The sequence below is a fragment of the Micropterus dolomieu genome, linkage group LG21, assembly GCF_021292245.1.
Source record: "Micropterus dolomieu isolate WLL.071019.BEF.003 ecotype Adirondacks linkage group LG21, ASM2129224v1, whole genome shotgun sequence".
Taxonomy (NCBI): domain Eukaryota; kingdom Metazoa; phylum Chordata; class Actinopteri; order Centrarchiformes; family Centrarchidae; genus Micropterus; species Micropterus dolomieu.
Genome location: NC_060170.1, coordinates 3,244,164 through 3,264,983, shown reverse-complemented (window position 1 = coordinate 3,264,983; position 20,820 = coordinate 3,244,164). Strand labels below are relative to the sequence as shown.

At 41.0% G+C, this 20,820-nt stretch overlaps 1 protein-coding gene across 1 annotated transcript in view; it reads right to left on the bottom strand.

Annotated features, from left to right (window-relative positions):
* The window catches only part of LOC123961033 (olfactomedin-like protein 2A), a 24,630-nt gene extending 4,495 nt beyond the window's left edge, over positions 1-20,135 (bottom strand). The window contains exons 1-7 of the mRNA XM_046036132.1: positions 19,902-20,135; positions 9,220-9,483; positions 7,842-7,949; positions 7,551-7,727; positions 5,794-6,040; positions 3,378-3,677; positions 2,992-3,177 (exon numbers count right to left, since the gene is read on the bottom strand). Of these exons, the coding sequence (XP_045892088.1) occupies positions 2,992-3,177; positions 3,378-3,677; positions 5,794-6,040; positions 7,551-7,727; positions 7,842-7,949; positions 9,220-9,483; positions 19,902-19,970 (1,351 nt within the window). The 5' untranslated portion in view covers positions 19,971-20,135. The remainder of the gene's footprint in view (positions 1-2,991; positions 3,178-3,377; positions 3,678-5,793; positions 6,041-7,550; positions 7,728-7,841; positions 7,950-9,219; positions 9,484-19,901) is intronic.
* Between the last annotated feature and the right edge of the window lie 685 nt (positions 20,136-20,820).

Below are 20,820 nucleotides of genomic sequence, written 5' to 3'. Positions count from 1 at the left end.
ATTTTGTAGTCAAGAAGTCCTGCTAATTTTGCTGATTGACACCTTGTCTGCTCTAAAGACTTGACTTGAGACTTAAAAGCAAAAACACTGAAGACTTGTGTTTTTACCTGATAATATCTTATAACATAAAAAGGTAATTAAGACACCCCCAGGTAAGCCTCGTATAGCCGGACATAATGTTTGAATCTTCAGTTATCAGGCCCATGCATTGAAAGCGCTTGGTCAGGTATACAAACAACGTCATTAATGCAACTCTGGTAGGAAAATGTTCAAATGGAGTTCAAATGCTCAGCCCCGAAAGACATGCAAATGACATGCATTTTGTTTATGATTCCTTGAGACTTGAGTCGGACTTGCCCTAAAACCAGCTCTGCTAGACAGTCTTGAGGAGCCAATGTGTTAATTGATAAATTTAGCTTGCAATAAAATAATTTTCAAACATTTAAAATGATTAATATGTTTGGTCAACAGGCAGCCATTCAATAAGCGGGATAATATATAGCAAGCTGGTCATTAGTTGTAGTGCTTATATATTCATTATCTTTCACTTGTGCTAAGTTGATATTATGCCCTTCATAAAGCCAATAACATTGTTTTTACAATGCCAGACTGTGTACACACTGGCTTCATGTAACAGTGACACAGTTTGTTTAGTAGTTCACTTCTGAACAAACACGTGTATGGAGGTGTCATTTTCTAATCACATCTGCTATTCTAACCTTCCAACCTCAGGTAGTCTGATTTAGATAATGGTAATAAAAGGAAAGCCCAGTGGAGGACAAAAACAACATGCAGTAGAACTGCCCCCCCCCCACCACCATCCTCGCCCTCCCCACCATCACCACCATCCCCATCCCTAAGTCCAGCCCACACTCTTAATCCCTCTCTGCTGTGCCAAGTTCAAAGGAAAGGCCAGAGCACATGTCAGGGAACAGCAGGTATCACCACCACTCCAAATACCTAGTCATCCGCACACAGCTGTGAGCTCACCGCACTGCAGGACGCCTCACATGTAAGTGCATTTAGAAAGCCCATTGTCCAAACACATCTAGATCAACAAACCAAGTCCTATGAGGGGAGATCATCTTAACTGTCTTAGAGAGTGTAATCCTATTCCTCAGTTGATTTGGATGTGGACGGAGTTGATTTTCCCACCCAGTGGAGCCATGAAACAACCAAGACCTGCATTCCACAGATCTCATCAGTCTCACAGAGCTCACTGGACAATCAACATGAATCAATGTCACATGTTATTAGAGAAAACACAGATATACATTAAAACAGGGTGATACTAGAGTTAGATCATAATGTTGGGATGATAATGGTGTTTTGAGTTTGATGATGAAAAAGATGAAAAAGTGAAGATATTCATTACTCGTACTTACACCTGCACTGTAGATCTACACTTACACTTATACCTGCAATTCCCATTGTCCACTATAACTGCTGTACATGCTGTATATATCTTAGTGTATTCATTTCATTCGGTTCATACTGTTAAAAGTGCTCATACTGTTAATACTTTTTATACTGCATATATGTTAATGTATCTTAGCGTATTTATTTATAGCGTACATTACATTACTATTATTATTATTATTATTACTTTTCTCTGCTTTTTGCACTTCTGGTTAGAACTTTCATTTCTTAGCCCTTAATCTTGGTCAAGTTAAATCTGAGCTAGCTTAATGATTTGATTGACAGATTTATGGGATTACAGTGTAGCTACGTGCATAGGCTATGAAGCTATGCTGTAGCAGGCCAGAGGTTTTCAAAGTCTGACAGTGTGGAATGCACCTCAAACCAAATCAAGACACACCCATCCCCTGCTCCTACAATTTCAGGCTGCAATGTTCTTGATATCAAAATTGCTTCATTTTGTACTTACAGTACTGTACTTGTCTCCATGAGTTGTGTGTCACAGCCACTGCCATTGCCGCAACTACTGACCTCATGCAGTACCTTTGCCTCTCTAGGCCTACAGTGGCCCAAGAATTGATTTTACAACTTGTGTTTTCTCCTGCAAGTTCCTGATTCCAGTGGAGATAGGTGACAGTGTCATGATACGGCTGTACCAGCCTCTCAGCTCTAGTGTTTCTTCTGTTTACCCCTCCTAGTGTTTTTGTCGGTCACCTTTTTGTTCTCCCTGTGTTTGTGTGTGTGGGTGTGGCACTCCTGGCTCTCCTCCCAAGGCTCCAATCATTTATTACCTGTGGCTCTTCTACACACCTGACAGCCATCTCCATATATAAGACCTGCAGTATTTTAACACTGACTCAACACTCTATGCCTTGCCATATTGTCCGTTTACATATGTAGTATACAAGTCACGGCCGCAACTTGGATATTAAGTACTTTTTTGCTTTGCTTGTTTGCACTGCTCCTGACTACTGTGTTTTTTCTCGCCTGGGTCTCAGGTGTTTGTTCCATAGTTAGGAGCTTTCCGTTTGCCTGCTCTGTTCCACGAGCACTCTGTCTCTGCCGCCTGCCTGCTCACCGCACCGGCTTGCCCGCTCTGAAGACTTTCTGCCTGGATATCATCATCGCACATTTTTGGAGCCTGTCAATCAAACTTCAGTCTCACTGTCTGTTATTGAGTCCTCCGTTCCTACTGCCCATAAGAGATAGAAATGGCAACTTTAAGGGAGGTGATTGTGATTGTATTGGAGTATTCTATGCAGTATCAATGCAATGCAAAATAGAGGTCACCAGGATGTTACCAGTTTTATATGTACCCACTGTATCACAGAGTGAAATAAAGCAGTTACTGTGGGGAATAAAATTAAAGCAGAACACTGATTATGGATGCAACTAGTACGTGGGTGCCATCAACAAGTGGAATTTGACACTGAATTAAGACTCAAAACCCAAGCCTAAAGTACCTATGGTGGGACTCCAGTTTACTCCTTGTATCAAACATAAATATGACTTGAGTCTAGGACTAATTGTTTGGCAATTAGGGCACTGTAAGAAGACCCAATTAAAGCACACCTTGCTTGAAGTTGTCCAGATTGCGGAACTCCACCAAGTTGTTGCCGTAGTAATAGTTTGTGACATAGATCTTGGAGTCTTTAGCCAGGGGATCCTTCATCCAGGCTCCCTCGTTGCGCCCATAACTGTGCTGCTTCTCTGGCTGCTCAATGGATGCTAGAGTGCCTTCACAGTTGAGGATCTTCCCTGGAAGAAACAAGCAGAACATTCAGCATGTATGCCTGGGGGGAATGACTTACATTAACATGGGCTTAAATCGATTTCACACTCATAACATTTCTTGGCAAACTGGGCCTATACGCTTTGTGCTGCGAAATTGGTCCCTGCCACTACAACACGGCCTGCAACAGAATACCAAGTTTATTTACAGAGCATATAGCGTGTACCTGCTCTGTGGAGACTGGGCCGACTGTTGTTGTTGGAGTTGTCTAGAACCAGCACGATGGTCGGAGCTGGTCTTTCAGGTGCTGGTGTACTTTGTGTGGTGATAGCACTGGGTGTAGCAGTGGTGGTTGTTGTGGTGCTAGTAGTTGTGGTGGTGGTAGTAGTTGTAGTGGTGGGAACTGCAGTGGTGGCAATGGGTTCAGCCACGGTGCCCTCCACAGTTTCCAGGACCATTTCAGCTCCTCCGTCCTCTGACTGGTTTTCTGTGATATGATGGACCGTGTACGTTTTGGCAGAATGGTCTAGAAGGGAGGGGAGGAAGTTCGGAGTTAGGCCAGAAGATTTAGATTCTGCAAGCTAGTTTTCACTGAAAATACACACAGTCCTGAGGCTGAGTGGAGATAGAGGGAAGTAATACTGAACAAGTGGCTTCTTGTTCTTGTTAGTGATTGTTACATTTAGGATAGTATGATCAAGTAGTGTGTAGGGACATTGTCTCTAAATAGTATTTCAAAAGTCTTTATAAAAGGTGTTTTAAGGTTTTCATTCACTGTACAGTACAGTATACAGCTCTTTGACAGCGGGAGACATATTATAGTCTGCTGTGTTCTAGAAGCTCACATCAAAGAAGGCACATTAGCAATGCAGCACACACAAAACCCCAACTTCCTCTTCTCTGAACTTCTTTATCTTCTTTCCCTCCTAACCCTGCCTCTTCTTATTACTGCTGCAACCTAAATGATTGCATAATACAGTATATAATATAATATATATGGGATAAAATTCAGTAAAATACTGATTACTATCTTTTGGAAAATATGCATTATTTTTTATCCCGTAAACCCAGATTGGTCAGACTCTTGCCTCTTGTCGTCTAGTGTTTCAGGCTTCTATAGTCACACCAAGCTGATTCAAATCCAATCTAAGCATCTCCTTCTGGTGCTCATACTCTGACATCCTGTGCTGCCTGACAGATGTGAGAAGATCACAGCAGTGCTACATAAGTGGTGCATCTTCCTGACACACATACTCTGAACACATGGACCCGATGATGGCTGGAGTAGAAACAATATTCTCAGAAGGTTTTTACAATTAACAGTAGAAAGATAAAGATGTTTTAAATTGTACCTGGAATTAAATGTAACACTAATTCCCTAATTTACAGCCAGTTTTCTGGTTGAGTGTTGTGTGCATTCTGATGTAGAGGCATGGTAATGCAGTGTAGATAGTCTGCACTTACTGTTGTATTATCATGCAACTGGAGCTGCTGCCCCCATCACCCAACCCCGGATAAGAGGATGAAGATGGATGGATACCTCTGCAAGATGCTCTTTGGCTACAAATGCCTTAATCTCAATGTTACAGTTCCTGTTGTAAACAGTCAGTTGTCCAAATGCATTATAGGTTGTTGCAGCAGTTGATTCAAGTTTGCTGGCTGGTAAAATGAGTGTAGGCAGTTTCAGCCAGTGTTTAATATTTCCCTCTCTTTCTACAACATCTGCTCAGGTGCCACTGAGCAAGTCCCTGAACTCCAACTCAGCTGCTCCGTTAGACCAAAGTTACCAAGCTGAGGAAAAATCATGGTGTATCAATGAAAAAGTGTTCTTGCATCCTTCTCTTTGCCAGAGATTATGGAAATGCAGTGGACACGTTCCAGTGATTTGACAAGGGTGGCTGGCTCACTGAGGTTCACATACATGGCAGAACACAAGGTCTGACAGTGTTATGTACGTGTGTCCTGTGCAAATGCAGCATACCTATTCAGTCAACTACACTTAAAGAGGATTGGAAGGAGTCAGGAAATGTTTTCTCTGCATTGGTGAGGGTCCCCACACATTGTTGTAAGGAGTGAAGCTGAGGCATGTCATGGACATGGCAGTGCTCCATTGAGACAGCATTCCATCAGGTCCATGTATTTTGTCAATAAAAGATTTGGACTTCCTGCCTGCTGAATATGCACCAGCAATCCAATCCTGCGCTGACTAGATCAGCTTCCCTTAAAACAACGCCGGAATAAATCTTGTATTCAGGGGATCTTGTGTCCACAGTAATGGATTCCAGCTTTTATTTTATTTTCACATTTAAAACATTCTCAGGAAAATTTTATAGTGTCCTCAAATGGAAACTAAATCCAGCTAATAGATCCTGACTCTGTTTCTATGACTCTCTAGCTGCTGGCTGATCCTTATCCAGCAAAGTGGCATGTGGGTTCAGATTAGATAGCTGAAGAAACTAATTTGGATTATTTTCAGCACCCACAGTGGATCACGCACAGATGATCGCACACAGATGGGAGTGCAAACTCAGCTAAAGTGCCAGCACATTGTTTGCTTTAGCTCAGAGAGTGTGGCTTTCTATGAACACACCACTATGCTGGGAGAGTATACAGAGTGTCCCAGCCAACCAGAAAACCCTCACCTCCTCTGTGCTCATCCTCGTCGGTCTTGGCAGCCTTGTAGTATGTGATGCCCCTCACCACACCAGGCTGGTGTCCAACCACCTTGGCTTTGGCTGTAGGGTCAGGCTTGACCGACTTCCCAGGTTTAATGACCTCTTTCTTGGGCTTTACGACCTTTTCTTTGGGCGGTTTGGGTGGGGGTTTGGCTACAGGGGTCTTTTTGTTGGGTATTTTTATAGCCTCCTTGGTTTTCTCACCATTAGTGTCCTGTAAACATGAACATCCAGGTTATGTCAAGACACTTGGTAATATTGGCTTGTGTATGAAAATGTATTTTTCCCTGTTCCCTGTGATATCCATCTTGATAATGTATCCCACTGTGTTAAATTAAAACATAAATTATCATACAAATGATGCGTAGGTGTATACTACTGTTACTTGTCCTAGTGTTTATAATGTTACCAATGTTACTACTACTAGTACTACTGCTGTTACTATTGTATCTGCTACTAAGGGCTGTAGTCAAGACCACTTAAGCGGAGTCAGAGATAGGACCAAACAAGAGTTTGGACACTGAATCAAGACAGTCCAAAAACAAAACAGTGCTGATTCAATATTGTTCACACTTGTGTCTTATTGTTCATAGTGAGGATCAGCTGCAGTACACTTTAATCACACAGTTGGACCCTTTGGATTTAGATTGTTGATTGAAACAGGTCAGGAAACCGCATAAATCTGCCTAAATGTTCCATTATTTGTCGTGGGCAAAAAGGCAAAATATTCTTGCACAATGCTACCAGCTACAGTAACACTTGTTGAGGCAGTGGAAACAAGCTTTTAACACAACATTGACATTATTGCCTTTTCAGATGATATGGGGAGCGTGTTAGCGGTTATCTATTTACACATCTAGCAGACACACAGCAACATCAGCATTCATTTGCAGCTGTGTGTCCAATATTCACTCTCCTTTTAGCTCGGTTTTGGTCTCCACCTAAAGGAAATATCTGGCTCTTTAGCAGTTAAATGCTCCACTGGGATCAATGGCTAGTTGCTAATTTTGTCTGACTGCCATTTGGTGCTGAGCTGGGAGTGTATTGTGAGCTTTTAGAGATTTTTATCTGCAAGCAGCAGCCTGCTGATGAAAATGGTGCATATGACAGCAATGAGACCCAAACAGTAAAGTTGTGGGCCATTAAACCAAAACAATTGCCGAGCTGACAGACACTCAAATGCTCCATGGAGCTGAGGGAAATATTTCCCTTTAAGTTTATCAAAGAGAGCGACCCCTTTAACAAACACAACATCATCTGATCCATTGTAAATTTAAAAAGATACTTAGCCAATTTAAAGGAAACATTTTTGGGATATGTATTTATTTACTTTCTTGCTCAGAGTTAGATGAGAAACTCACAATCTGAACAGTAAATATGAAGCTACCGCAGGTGGCTAGCTTAGCTTAGCATAAAGACAGGAAACGGGGGAAACAACTGCCAGGCTCTTTCCTATGGTGATAAAAAAAAAAAGTAGGCGGTGGTAGGTGGATTTTGACAAAAATAGGTGAGACCGGTGGCTGAGAGTGATACAAGTAAATTAAAGCACCAAATTTACCAATGTACTGAAATAATAGAAAAACTGTCTGGAGACTGAGACTTAAGGCTGAGACTGGACTTAAGTACTACAGAACTGCTGCCTGTAATGTACTGCTACTCTTACAACTACTATCATTACTATAACAATTACTAGTACTATACTAATTACTATTTGTTCTTCTAACCTGTGCTTTGCTCTCAGAGGAGTCTTTCTGTAGCAGTTGCAGGCTGAGGCTGGAGATCTCCTTCTTGATGCTCATCATAATGTTGGAGTAGTTCTCATATCTCTTGAACTGGTTGGTGAGGCTCATCATGCTGTCCCGGACAAATTCATTATCTCGCGTAAGATTTGTCTTGATTGTCTGCAAAATAACATCATTATTATCACCACAGTCCATCAAATGACATAAGCTGGTAAGCGTGTCTCCTACCAAACTTTGATTATAGGAAGAACATGAGCTTGGTTGTTTTCCTACCTCCTCCAGTGTGTTCATCTGGGACACCACCTTGTTGATGTAGGAGTGGACTTTCATTAGATCCATGCTGTAAAGTGTTCCCTCAAGGAGGTCCACCATAGATTGGAGCTGGTGAGTCAAGTCATAAAAGGAGAACAACTAGCGTTAATCACCATCTTTTGAACATAAACCTGACAGCTTTATGTGCATCTTTTCAAATGGAGTAATAGCTCAAGTGTCCTCCCAAAACACTTGCTCTGATTACCACTATTGACATGGGCACTCTGCTCAATAAGCAGCTGAGTGCTCTCAGTTTGGGGCTCATTCAGGGACCATCTTAATTATTATAGACCTTTCCTTTTCAATGCAAATATTTCCTCCAGAGAATTATTGGGTTAATCCATAGTTTAAAGTAGAGTCAGATCAAACATCAGGAACTGCCTTTTGTTTCATCTGGTACATAGTGTTATTCTCATTCCTGTGAAAAATGAAAGTTTATTTATATTGTTTTTAACTAAACTGTGTGTACTATTTTAATTTACATGTGGGCTTCTAGATTGCAAGCTCCAACACTTTGTAGCTGTGTTTTACATAAGTGCATGTGTTATTATTATTATTATTTTTATTATTATTACTATTTTTGTCCTTTGTTGCTGGTTCTGTTATCAATTATCAAAACAGTTGCAATGTTTTAGCGAATTGACTAATTGTTTTGGCTCTACAATATTTTATTATATTTTTTTATTAATAGCATTTTGTATCCTAAATGTAACATCAGTCAGCATTTTGGTCTAGAGCAAGATATAGTACATCTCAATAACTACCGGTCAGAGTGGTGTTAAATTGGTATTGGTATTCATCATTGCCAGAGGATCATAATTTTAATGACTCTCTGACCTTTTCTTTAGTGCTGCCATTCCACTTGTACATAAGAAACATTACATTGGGCATATCGCACTAAAAACTGCTGCTCCCCACTGCCGGGAAGGTTCTTAAAACAACAGCAGAATTGTTAGTGTGTTTTTCCACCTGATACTTTTTTCATTCTGAGGTGTAATAAACACTGTCGCAAGTGGGCTTCCTGAGTTTGGTTCTTTTTTCTTAAACTCCATCCTGTCTGGTGTACCAGAAATCAATTATATTATATTAGATATTGACACACTGGCAAAAAAGAGTGCTATAGTCTGGCTGTTTTTTATGTTATAGTTCCTAATATACTTTTAATTATTTATTTGGAAGAATTATGATGATTAGTACTTTAAAGCTCCTATTTGTATGATTTTAACATTTCTGACTTTGGCAACTCCTAGTGGTCAAATGCACAAATAGAATTAGTCAAGATTAGTCAATTTCATCTTTGATTCTAACATATAGTGGTTCAAGTTTCATCGTTCCTCACCTTTAATAACTCAGGGGCCTGTTTCTTCAGCTTCTCCAGCTTCCACTCATTCTCACAGGGGTTGAGGGAGGATGGTGGGGCAGTACACGAGCATTTACAGTCAGATCCGGAGCTGACTGTCTCCACAGTGTAATAATCCTCCACACGTACACTGCCGCTCCGCAGCCGCAAGCAAGCATCTTTGCTTAAAGGGCGCATGATGCACTTACAGCGGCAGTCTGAACCTTCTGATGTCATCCGAACAGGCTCAGTCTCCCCAAAGATCTGGAAGACAGAATGTGAATTTTCCCATTTACAAATCCAAAAAAAAGGTCTTTTGAGTATTTTTTTGTGTTGTCACTACAATTGTCCAATTTTTGCACTAAAGTGCATGTAGTAGAAATGTCTTATTGTGGTATTATACTAAACAAGCAGCTCCAGGGCTGAGCACTTCTTCCACCAGTGAAACCTGTGTTCTTCCAGTCATCAGTTCCATTAGTCTAAACCCCTGCTGGTATTCCATGAATAATAAATCATTGTTTTTATTGTAGGGAAACAAAAACAAGGGAAGGAAAATGTTCCTGAAAAATAACCACATGCTTCCCCACTTTTGAATGTTAGCTGGTCTCAGAGGAAAGCCTCAGAGACAAACATAACTCACAACACCACCAGCAGGCCTTTGGCTGCTATGTATGATGACAGAGCTTTGGCAGGACATGTTCATGGCTTACTTATTAACAGAAAGTAATGCATGGCAGCCTGAGCAGACATTCAACAATTCCTATGAGAGTGATGCGAGCTGGCATCCAGTGGAGATTGCTTTCACACCAGACTTTAACTACACAAATTTACTACATATTTTATTAAATATTTATCAGATATGTAGAAAATATGCAATAATGTGGTGATGGTGAGTTGGACTTTTTCCACTTAATTTTCAATTAATTCTACTTCTAAATAGTGGACTAGTTTACTTAGTTAAGTAGTGTGTGAATTTCGACAGGATTTAGTGTCTCAAATCGCATTATTTTTATTCCTACCAGATTTTCAACAAAGTTTCGTGTGGATATTCATTGTCTTTCTACACATGATGCCTGGAGTGAATCTCCATAGACCTCCATGTTACACTTTACAGCAGAAATAAACAAGTGAAATGCCTGGTACAAAAACGGATATGGTTTCTGTAAGTTACCCATTAATGACAACTGTGGCCACTTTGAGTGACAGGTGTGTGCCCTCTCAGGTGGCTAGCTGCTAGATGGTGACACATCCAGGCTTCATTTGGGCCCCTCAGCTCCACCTCTCAGCCCATTTTTTGGATTAGCCAACGTCAGGCACTGTCAATATTGCACCAGTCGGAGCAACTGGGAGCTGCAGGGAGCTGCCGGGAGCCGTCTGCATTGAGCTTTATAATGGCTCTTCAGAAACCTATGGGTGATGTCATGGACACTATGCCAATGTTTTATACAGTCTATGAGCAGAACCAGAGAAATCGTCCTTTTTGTTCCACACATTCTTCTTACTTTTTATGTGTTATGCTAGTAGTGGCTAATGAAGCCCAAGTTTCTAGCCTTAAGATGAGGAGCGACACAGGTCTGGTCACCTCACTTCTTTCTAATGCCACACCCCAGATTTTTTCATCTTCAAACATCTTTAGTACCAACAACACTGACTCCAGTGACATAACTTGAGGACATCAGCTCTCTCTGGAGACATAAAAGGCTGCAGTAGTACTCCCAAAACCTGAAGGGTTGGAAGTACTGAATTTACTCTCGTTAGTGTAAGTTGTTTTTATGTACTTGTTCTTTTTTGGAGTATTTTAAAAATAGGTCATTTTGCTTTGACTTAAACCTTCAGTGCGACCTTTAATCTCTACCCTACTGACAGAGAGAAAAAATACACAACACTGTCGACATGTGCTAATGATCCTACAGTCTATGCTTATGCTGTATAGGCTCTGCCACCCTGAGTTGCTTCTGTCGATGTGGTTGCCCCCCTGTCCTGATAAACCCTGTGAGAATGGAAAAAAAGTAAGGAGCCATATCAGCAGCTGCAGCAGAGAAGAAGCTGGTGTGTTTGCGGCCGCAGGAGGACAGAGCCCCAGAGAGGTTACACTCAGCACACAGCTGACACCCTGTAAGAGATACATGTGTGGCTCACCAGCTGAGGGTCAGGGGGTTATGTGAGGTGCGATTAAAGTTAGTGAAGACTGAACAGTACAAAAAGCAATACAATTAAAGTTGATGATAATTTGCATTATTGTATCTCAGCTTAAATAAAGTTGCATCTACCTTAATCACTGATTTAATGGATCACCAGAGGAGAACACTAAGTGATCCATATCACCTCTAGCTGTGATTTCTGCATTCAATTAGTAAACTTTACTTTCAGTGAGACGTGTAAGGCCTTACTGCTGTTTTTGACATGTTGTGACTACAAGAGTGCTCGTTCAGTTGTAAGTGTTAAAAAGCGGGGGAGCGCAGTGGTTAGAGGCTGAGGCAGCGGCAGAGTGGACTGGTTATAGTGGGACAGAGAGGGACAGAGAGGCTGAGTGGACTGGTTATCGTGGGACAGAGAGGCTGAGTGGACTGGTTATAGTGGGACAGAGAGGGACAGAGAGGCTGAGTGGACTGGTTATAGTGGGACAGAGAGGCTGAGTGGACTGGTTATCGTGGGACAGAGAGGCTGAGTGGACTGGTTATAGTGGGACAGAGAGGGACAGAGAGGCTGAGTGGACTGGTTATCGTGGGACAGAGAGGCTGAGTGGACTGGTTATAGTGGGACAGAGAGGGACAGAGAGGCTGAGTGGGCTGGTTATAGTGGGACAGAGAGGCTGAGTGGACTGGTTATAGTGGGACAGAGAGGCTGAGTGGACTGGTTATAGTTGGAAAGAAAGTCTGAGTGGACTGGTTATAGTGGGACAGAGAAGCTGAGTGGACTGGTTATAGTGGGACAGAGAGGGACAGAGAGGCTGAGTGGACTGGTTATAGTGGGACAGGGAGGCTGAGTGGACTGGTTATAGTTTTATCCTCTGTTGTGCATTGTACTTAAATGGTCTGCACCAAAGGGCATTCTTTTTGAAAACAACCATAATGACAGACAAGACTCTGATGTATCAATACATACTGTATATTGCATGTTCATATCATGCATGTACTATTCATAGTACTAGTTTGGTTTGTCACTTGCTATCACTCATGTTTTCAGTTCATGGGATGCATCTTACTTAGTTCCATCATTTGGAGTGATGACTGTTGGATCATGTGATGGAGGAGGTTTGGCCTGTCATCTCTGTCCGGTGAGACCTCTATAAACTGCAGGATGGGCGCACATGTGGTATCACTTTTATCAGGAAGAGAGTTTACCAACACTGAGATTCTTCATTAATGAGCTGTGCGCCTGTTCTCATGTGACTAAAGGGAGGAGGTAGTATTCTCAGTACAGTAGTATTCTCTCTTAGGATGGATCAATCTTTTCGTAATTCAATCTCTACAAAATAGTGACCATTCCCTCTTTGTGAGGTAGTTTTCCAAGAAATGGAAAATAGGTTTAAAGTAAACTTAAACAGAAATTCCTCCTGGTTATGTCAAAACAGCATATGTCATATTAAAAAAGTCCCTAGTTTAGTGTTTCAAATGTGAATATTTGCTAATTGTCTCTTATTTATATGATTTTAAACTAAACTTCTTTGGGCTGTTGGTCAGACCAAAAAATATATCTGAATAGGTCACCTTGGAGTCTGGGAAAATGGTATAGACATTTATCACTTTTAATCCTCAGATGAATCAATGCTGAAAATAATTATTAGCCCTAAATTGGATTACTGTATTCCTATTGGAGAAAGGGGGAGGAGTGGTGGAGGTGGTGGAGGCTCATTAGTGAAGGAATGCAGGCTGAGTGATGGGGGAAGGTATGGAGGAGGGTATGATTTCTCCTCTATTACTGGGAGGGGGTCCTGATATGGGGCAGGACTCCTGTGTGCAGAGCCGGCCGAGTCATGACCTATGTCAAGCGAAAAGGCAGCAGGTTGACAAATCCTACAGCCACATGAAAACAGAGTGGATTAGCAGATTAAACTTCTTTAACAGAGGCCATGCCTACGGCCCTGCTGAGCTGCATTGTTCAACCCTAGCCAAACACTGACTGCTGCATGGCAACATGAGCTTAGGTTACTTTAAGTTGGAGAAGTCAGAGAAATTCCAACCAGATTTACTTTGGTACTTAATGATTTGTCTAGTCAGGAAGGACTAAACCCTTACCTCAGGCTTTGCTGCAGGAGAAAAATTTGGCTGCAGCTTATCATGAAAAATCTAAATTATTCTGCCAATCAGAGCAGCTGCCTCCTCCTCCTGTCAAATCATATGTGCTGGTATGCCTAACTGACCATTCAACATCTCATGCCAAGCTGACCTACCAGCATGAGAACAGGCAACACAATTAAGACTGCTAATAATTAAGAGTACAGAGTATTTAACGCATGCTTTGAGCTTTGAGTCTTTGGCGTTGACCTATCAAGTGCAGTCAAGTTTCAGGTCAAAAAGAACACGGCTCAAACATGAACTCATGTCTGCACAATAGGAGGAAAAGAGCCTGCACGCAGCAGAGAGCTCTATTAGATCAACTGCTGCAGCCTTGAACAGCTAACACACCCTGACAGTGATGAAGTGAAACCCCAATTGTGCTCAGGATTGCTAAAAACACAAGAAGTGTTACACAATGGCTGCTTCATTCGTTAGCTTCAGAGTTAAAGGTCAGTGTTTCAGAAGCACAGGCCTGTTGTATCTACAGTCTTGTTCATACAAGGATATCCTCTCCTTTTAGTGCTTGGCCAGCTGGTAATCACTGGGACAACTGGGTGGTGAAAAAGGCAGGCAGTGGAGATATCCTGTGGCAAAACTCAAATGTTCCAACCTAAACAGTAGTGCTGTGATTCCTGTTTTGACCTGCAGCTAATTCAGCCCCCCACACCTTTTGAACTATTTTCCCACAAATGCACAAAAAAGGCACCATGAAGTCTAATTCTAATCAATCTTAAACCCACCAAGCTTGTGGTTTTAAAGGATGGACTATCCCTTTAAAATCCACACCATCTCCTGTCAAGGGTACTCAAGACCAAAACCGGGGTCCACATTCCACTGCAAAGAGTCCGCCTGATTTTTAATCTAATTAGCAGTGCTTATGATAAACAGTCTTACTGTGCCACTGTAAAGATTAACTTGGTACAAAGGGGGAATTCTATTAAAGCTTTCGGTCTGGAGATGAACCATGAAGTCAGTGGTTCAGACTATAAACAAAAACACTAGCATTAGCACTGGGATGTTAATTAGCTTAACACAAAGTGTATTAAGCACTTGCTGCTTTTGGGGGTACACATCTACATTCCTGCTGGGTCTATTTATGTGTCTCAGCCCTCTCTGAACTCATCACAGCACATCATGACACAGAACATGAGAAAAAGACTAACACAAATCGCCCTTTATGAAAATACTGTTATACTAAACAACTTAATGAATTACTTATGTGAAGTTTCCTCTCTAGCCACAGTAACATTAAATAACTCTGGAAGAGTTCCAGGGTTTTCACACTTGATTTATTTTGCAACAATCAAATCATCCGTCTCTTTTGAAAACACACAGATACAAATCAAGCTGTCACTATGGCTCCCTAATAAAATCCACATACTATAATAATCCATTCACAACCACAAAGAGACACTTCCCTAATTATTAGTGTGTGTCTGGTGACCTCAACTATGAGTGGAATGATAGACGTGCCAATGCCTGTTTCCCAGATGATTTGTTACAGCAGATGTTTATGGGAGACATTAAAAAGCTGCAGAGGTTATTGGTGGCCAGCGAAAGATACTGTTCACTTTTTATTGAGCGAAAAATAAATAAACCTTCTGGTGGGTAGTGTTGTCAGTAAGATAAAGTGTCAATAGAGATGACAATTATTTAATATAATAGTGCAGATGTTAACAGCCGTGGATCTAAGCTTATATGGAATATTAATTGCTTAGCATCACAACTGCTCAGAATTCAGCCATTTTTTTGCAAGTCCACTCCACAAGCAAAGACTTGACAGCCATTTATAAAATAGAAAATACATGTTTACACCATTTATCTACAGAATATGTACAACTAAATTATATTCCTGTCTCATTGATAAATTATATTCCTGTCTCATTTAATCCCTTGGAGTTTGTAAGAGACAACCGTCTTTATCCGAGTTGTCTTTGAATGCACATGGCAGTGTAAAGAATGACAAAGTCCATGACATGAAGAGGTCATGGTGAGTAAATGGGTCATACTCAGGATTCTCAGGCACGAGACTGAGGTTTGAGTCCTCTATGATACCTTTTTATTGTTACTATTGTTGACTTATTGTATTTGGATTTTAGGATTGGCATCCACGCAGATGATGGTGAAACTTCAATTAGTTAATGTAAGGATCAAGAACAGTCATGAGTGAGGGAGCTAGAAGTCATGCCCACAATCTACAGAGGAGAATAGTCTAAAATCTAATACCCATGCTGACCATTTTGTACGAAAGCCAATCAATTTCAGACGTGTGTAAAACAATGGTCACGTGCAGGGTCGTGCACCTGGGTCAGAACGTTGACCCATTCCCACTAACATCAAAAGTAAGTTTTTTTCAGGGTCATTGCTTTATTGTGAATGAGGCATTGGCCTCTCATTTCCAACAGCTTATAGCTTTGTTTTAACCACAAACAGAGAGACTCGACTCTCTGTAGATTTGATAATGTTGACTCTTCAGCAAGCCCCATGTGACAGCCCCAATTAAATGAAGTCATGTTGGCATAACATGGCACAACAAAATGTAATTTCATGTAGGCTACAAGGCACCATAGCACCTTAATCATCAAACCCTATGTCTGACTGGACTGTTTCACAGAGGCAAACTGAGCATCCCAGTCTGCTGTCTCCTTCTCTCTATCCCCCAGTTGACCTAGCACTGATTGTCCTCGGGTTTGTTTACAACCAAAACACGAAGCAGGTGCACACGATGGTTCCCACGCCACCCTCTGGTGCCCTCCATGCCCGCTTCTAAGCAGGCTTTGTCTCTCATTAATGCCACTGCCACTAGTCTGGCTACAGAGACTATGACTGTGCATCTCCAGTGGGCACAAGACTGGAGCTGTTACACTGCTGCATGATGAGGAATGTGTTGTGAGTAGAGACAAAGATAAATAAACTGTGGATTTATTGTAAAACCTTCAGTTGACTTTAGCACTTCACCTGAATAGATTCTAAAGTGACAACTTTATTTAATTCATTATTAATATTCATCATTTGTTCATTTAATGTTTAAAATACTTTTGGGGGGACATTCTATACATTTTATTAATGAGTTGATAGTAGATAGATGAGAGATGGGGCAACAAAGATGCCTGGATGGACAGGGGACGTTGCCATTCATGGTCAGTGCGTGAAGTCCACTAGGTCGCACCTATCTTGTGACTGACTATTGCACACTTTTCACAATTTACTTCATCAAGTTTTCTTCAACTCACAGCTGTAAACCACCACTAGAACACCACTGTTTCTATTTACTGTTACCACCATTAGCTACAGTTACTATCACTACCATTACTACTTCTATATAGGGCTGGGCAATAAAATAATAATGATAATTATGCTATGACAACTACTACCATTATCACTACTGATGCTGCTTTAATTTAAAAGTAGTATTACCACTACTATTTGTCTTCACATTCAACTGTTACTAATACAACTGAAAGTACTGCTTCTATGACTACTTTTCCTACATTACTAGAGACTCTAATCTCATACAAGTAACAACTAATTTGTTACAATTATAAATTGATACAATCTAGAGTGACATACACTCTGAAATGACACTGCAAAACTATCCTGTATGAATACCTGAACAGTCCAGCCATATGTGATGGTTAAACATGTCATTAAAAGCTATGGGCATTAATGTACTACACTAATAGCCTCCACTCTTCTGGTTTCAGGCTTTCCACCAGATGTTGGTAGTGGTGGACAGTAACTAAGTACATTTACTCAAGTACACTACAGCTTTAGTAGTTACTTTACAAATTAAGCTTTTTACATACAAAATATATGAAGAGTTTTTAAAATATGATGTTTTGAAAGGAATTAAACTCCCAAACAGTTTATACGGGACAAGTACAGCTGAAACGATTAGTCGGTTGAGAAAAAATTAATTGGCAACTATTTATTTAAGTAATTTTTCATGCAAAAACATATCATGGTTCCAGCTTCACAAATGAATTATATTAATCATTTGAATGTAGTGTTAATAATGTTGAAGCATTATGAAGATGTCACTTTGGGATCTGGGTCATTGGGATTTTTTCCTATTTGCAGAATTTTAACAATCAGTCGATTATTGGGAAAATAATCAGCCGATGGATTCGTAATAAGAATAATTATTAGTTACAGTCCGATATATAATATATAATATATAATAGTTCAAAATAAGCTCCACCTCAACCAACTGCATTGAGTACTTTAATACTAAGTACATTTTCCTTATTATATTTACATACTTCAACTTAGGAAAATTTTTCAATGCAGAACTTTTACTTGTAACATTGTACTTTTACAGTGTGGTATTAGTACTTAATCCGTTTGGTCTTTCATTATTTCGTTACAAAACCAAATCGGAAAAAACAAAAAAACAAGTCGTTTGTTTGTTTTTTCTGTTTTAAAACCAAAACAGAAATCAAAGGAGCTGTGTTTTGTTCTATCTTTGAACGGTGTTGTATCCCTACAACCCGTTCTCAGTCCCTGACTCGTCACATATGGACCCATGGTCAAGGCCTTTCCGCGTTTGTAACGAACTGGGGATCTATAGTGTCATAGGTCAACGCAGTGGGGGAAGCCCTGTAGCGTCAGTTTGTGACGGTAAAGGCAGATATATGATATTCAACAGAAAAGACTGAGTTAGAACATGGTTGGGGTGTACGGAAGGCCAGGACCTTTGAATCAGGATTCTCAGGAAAGCGTTCCTGTTCCAGTTGCTAGTGAGTTACAAACTGAACGTTGAACCAATATTAGCCTATGTCGCTTCAGCCTCTGGTACTGCAGCTATATAATATTGTCACTTATGTCGATGTTCAAGCTCATCTTATTTACATTTAATCAGGCACCGCCATCTGCTGCAGGTTTATCAAGTGTAACATACAAAGCTACAAAAATTGGACACATTAAATATCAAAATCAATATTTTTCCGTTTTAGTTTCTAAAACAGAAAAAACAAAAACCGATGTCTGTTTATCTGTTTTTCCGTTTTGAAAAAACAAAAAACAACTTTTTTTTTTTCGATTCGGTTTTGAAAACGAAATAATCAAAGAACGAACCATACATGGATTGTACTTTTACTTAAGCAATGGATCTGAATACTTTGTCCACCACAGGATGTTGGTACCTGGCTGCAGGGATTTACTCCCATTCAGCCACAAGAGCATCAGTGAGGTTCAACACTGATGTTCGGTGATAACATCTGGCCCACAGTCAGCGTTCCTGTTCAACCCAGAGGTGTTGGATGGGGTTGAGGTCAGGGATCTGTGCAGGCTGTTTCACACCAAACTGGGAAGCCGTTTCTTTATTGAGCTAGCTTTGTGCACGGGCACATTGTCATGTTGAAACAGGACGGTGCCAAACATAAACTGCAGGCACAAAGTTAGAAACATACAGTTGTCTGGATCATTGTAAACTGTAGCATTAAGATGTCCATTCATAGGAATTATGGGGCCTAGACCAAACCAGACACAGAGGGGTCCACTGTTGGCCACATAGTATACTACAAGACCTTTACTATTACTAACACTACCACATGCTCCTTCTATCACTGTTGAAATTAATAGTACTGCAAACACTGCTGCTACTGTGAATACCACTTCCTATCACCACTACTACTACTACTACTACGACTACTACTACTACTACTTCTTCTTCAGGGGGGGGGGGTTACTCTTCACTGACCTACAATGCTGCTGATTTGGTCTCTGTTGACAGTCACACACCAGAAATGGCCATAAATATCCGACAGAGCCTGTGGTCTTCATATATAATGTGTACGGGACATGTTTTTTAACTTCTGGCAGTGTGTGTGTGTGTGTGTGTGTGCGTGCGTGCATGTGTGTGCGTGCACGTGTGACTGTGTGTAGAGCTGGATTAGGCTGAGGGAGAGTGAGGGGTTACTGGAGTCCAGCAGCTGTACAAACAAGGGCTGCCAGATATTACTGTTACCCCACTGAGTGCCACCTCTCCCACACTCTGCTGGCATCAGGCCTGCACTCACTGGACATATCATTACATAAAGTTATTGTTACCTGTGTCACCCAAAAGCCTTCATTGGGAGGATTACCGCTAATCATACAAAATCACACATAACCTGAACCATCTGCTGGCTTAAGACAGAAAATGTAAAGGTCTGGCTTGGGTAAAATGTTGGGTATTGGTCAAGTCAGTCATTTGTCTGAAGCAGACGTACCATGGCACAGAACATGAAGCAGATAAGAGGTGAAGTTGAGCAGAATGATAGAGGAAGTTAAAATACTGTTATGGCAGCATCTGCTGTGATTAAACATTGATAACTAGTGAGTCTGAATAGCCCTTGCAATCCTGGAAAATAAAGTGAATAAAACTTGTCTGAAACCTGCCTATTTTGTGTCATTTCTTACCTTGCTCTGTGAAGAGGCATCCTTACATAAAACAAGCAGACAGGCGAACAAGTTCGTGTACCTCCACATTTTTTTATCCAGACTGCCTAGGCGTGAGATTCAGAAATCCAAAGCGACAGTCACTGCATTCAGTCCATAAGGTAAAGTAGTACGCCTATTTGAACTCCATTTCCTTTTCAAACAGCGATAATCATACAGTATGTGTCCGTCTGGCTCTGTGCACGGATATTAGCGTGTGTGCTGTGCTGTGCCTCCTGTCTGCGCCGCGCGCTCTGTTTTCAGCCAGACGCGCAGTGCGCATCATCTGCCATCCGCTGTCCTCCACTGATGGGAGGGGTTTACACACTGACACACACCGGTGTCTAGCCTATTCGGTATGCACAGGACAGCGAGGTTTGGCTAATAATAGCCACAATAATATTAATAATAATCTTTCTTTATCTTTCTTATATTTTTCTACACTGCTGTGTTTATTGTTTATTGTTCAGCAAAACACCAAAGCAAATTCCTTCTACGCGTAAACCTACTAATAAAGTAGAGTAGTAGTAAAGTTAAGTAGTAAAGATTCTGATTCTGGTAATAATAATAATAATAATAATAATAATAATAATAATAACACACTGAACAAAATTATAAATGCAACACTTTGTTTTTGTCCCCATTCATCATGAGACAGACAGACAGCATGGGTATGGCACATGGGTGTGCCTAGGCTGGCCACAACAGAAGGCCACTAGAAACATTCCACAGGCCACAACCAACAACCTGATCAACTGTATGCGAAGAAGACGTGTTGCACTGTGTGAGGCAAATGGTGGTCACACCAGATATTGACTGGTTTCCGGACCTCCCCGAACCCCCCAATACAGTGAAAATGCGTTTTCGAGTGGCCTTTTATTGTGGCCAGCCTAAGGCACAC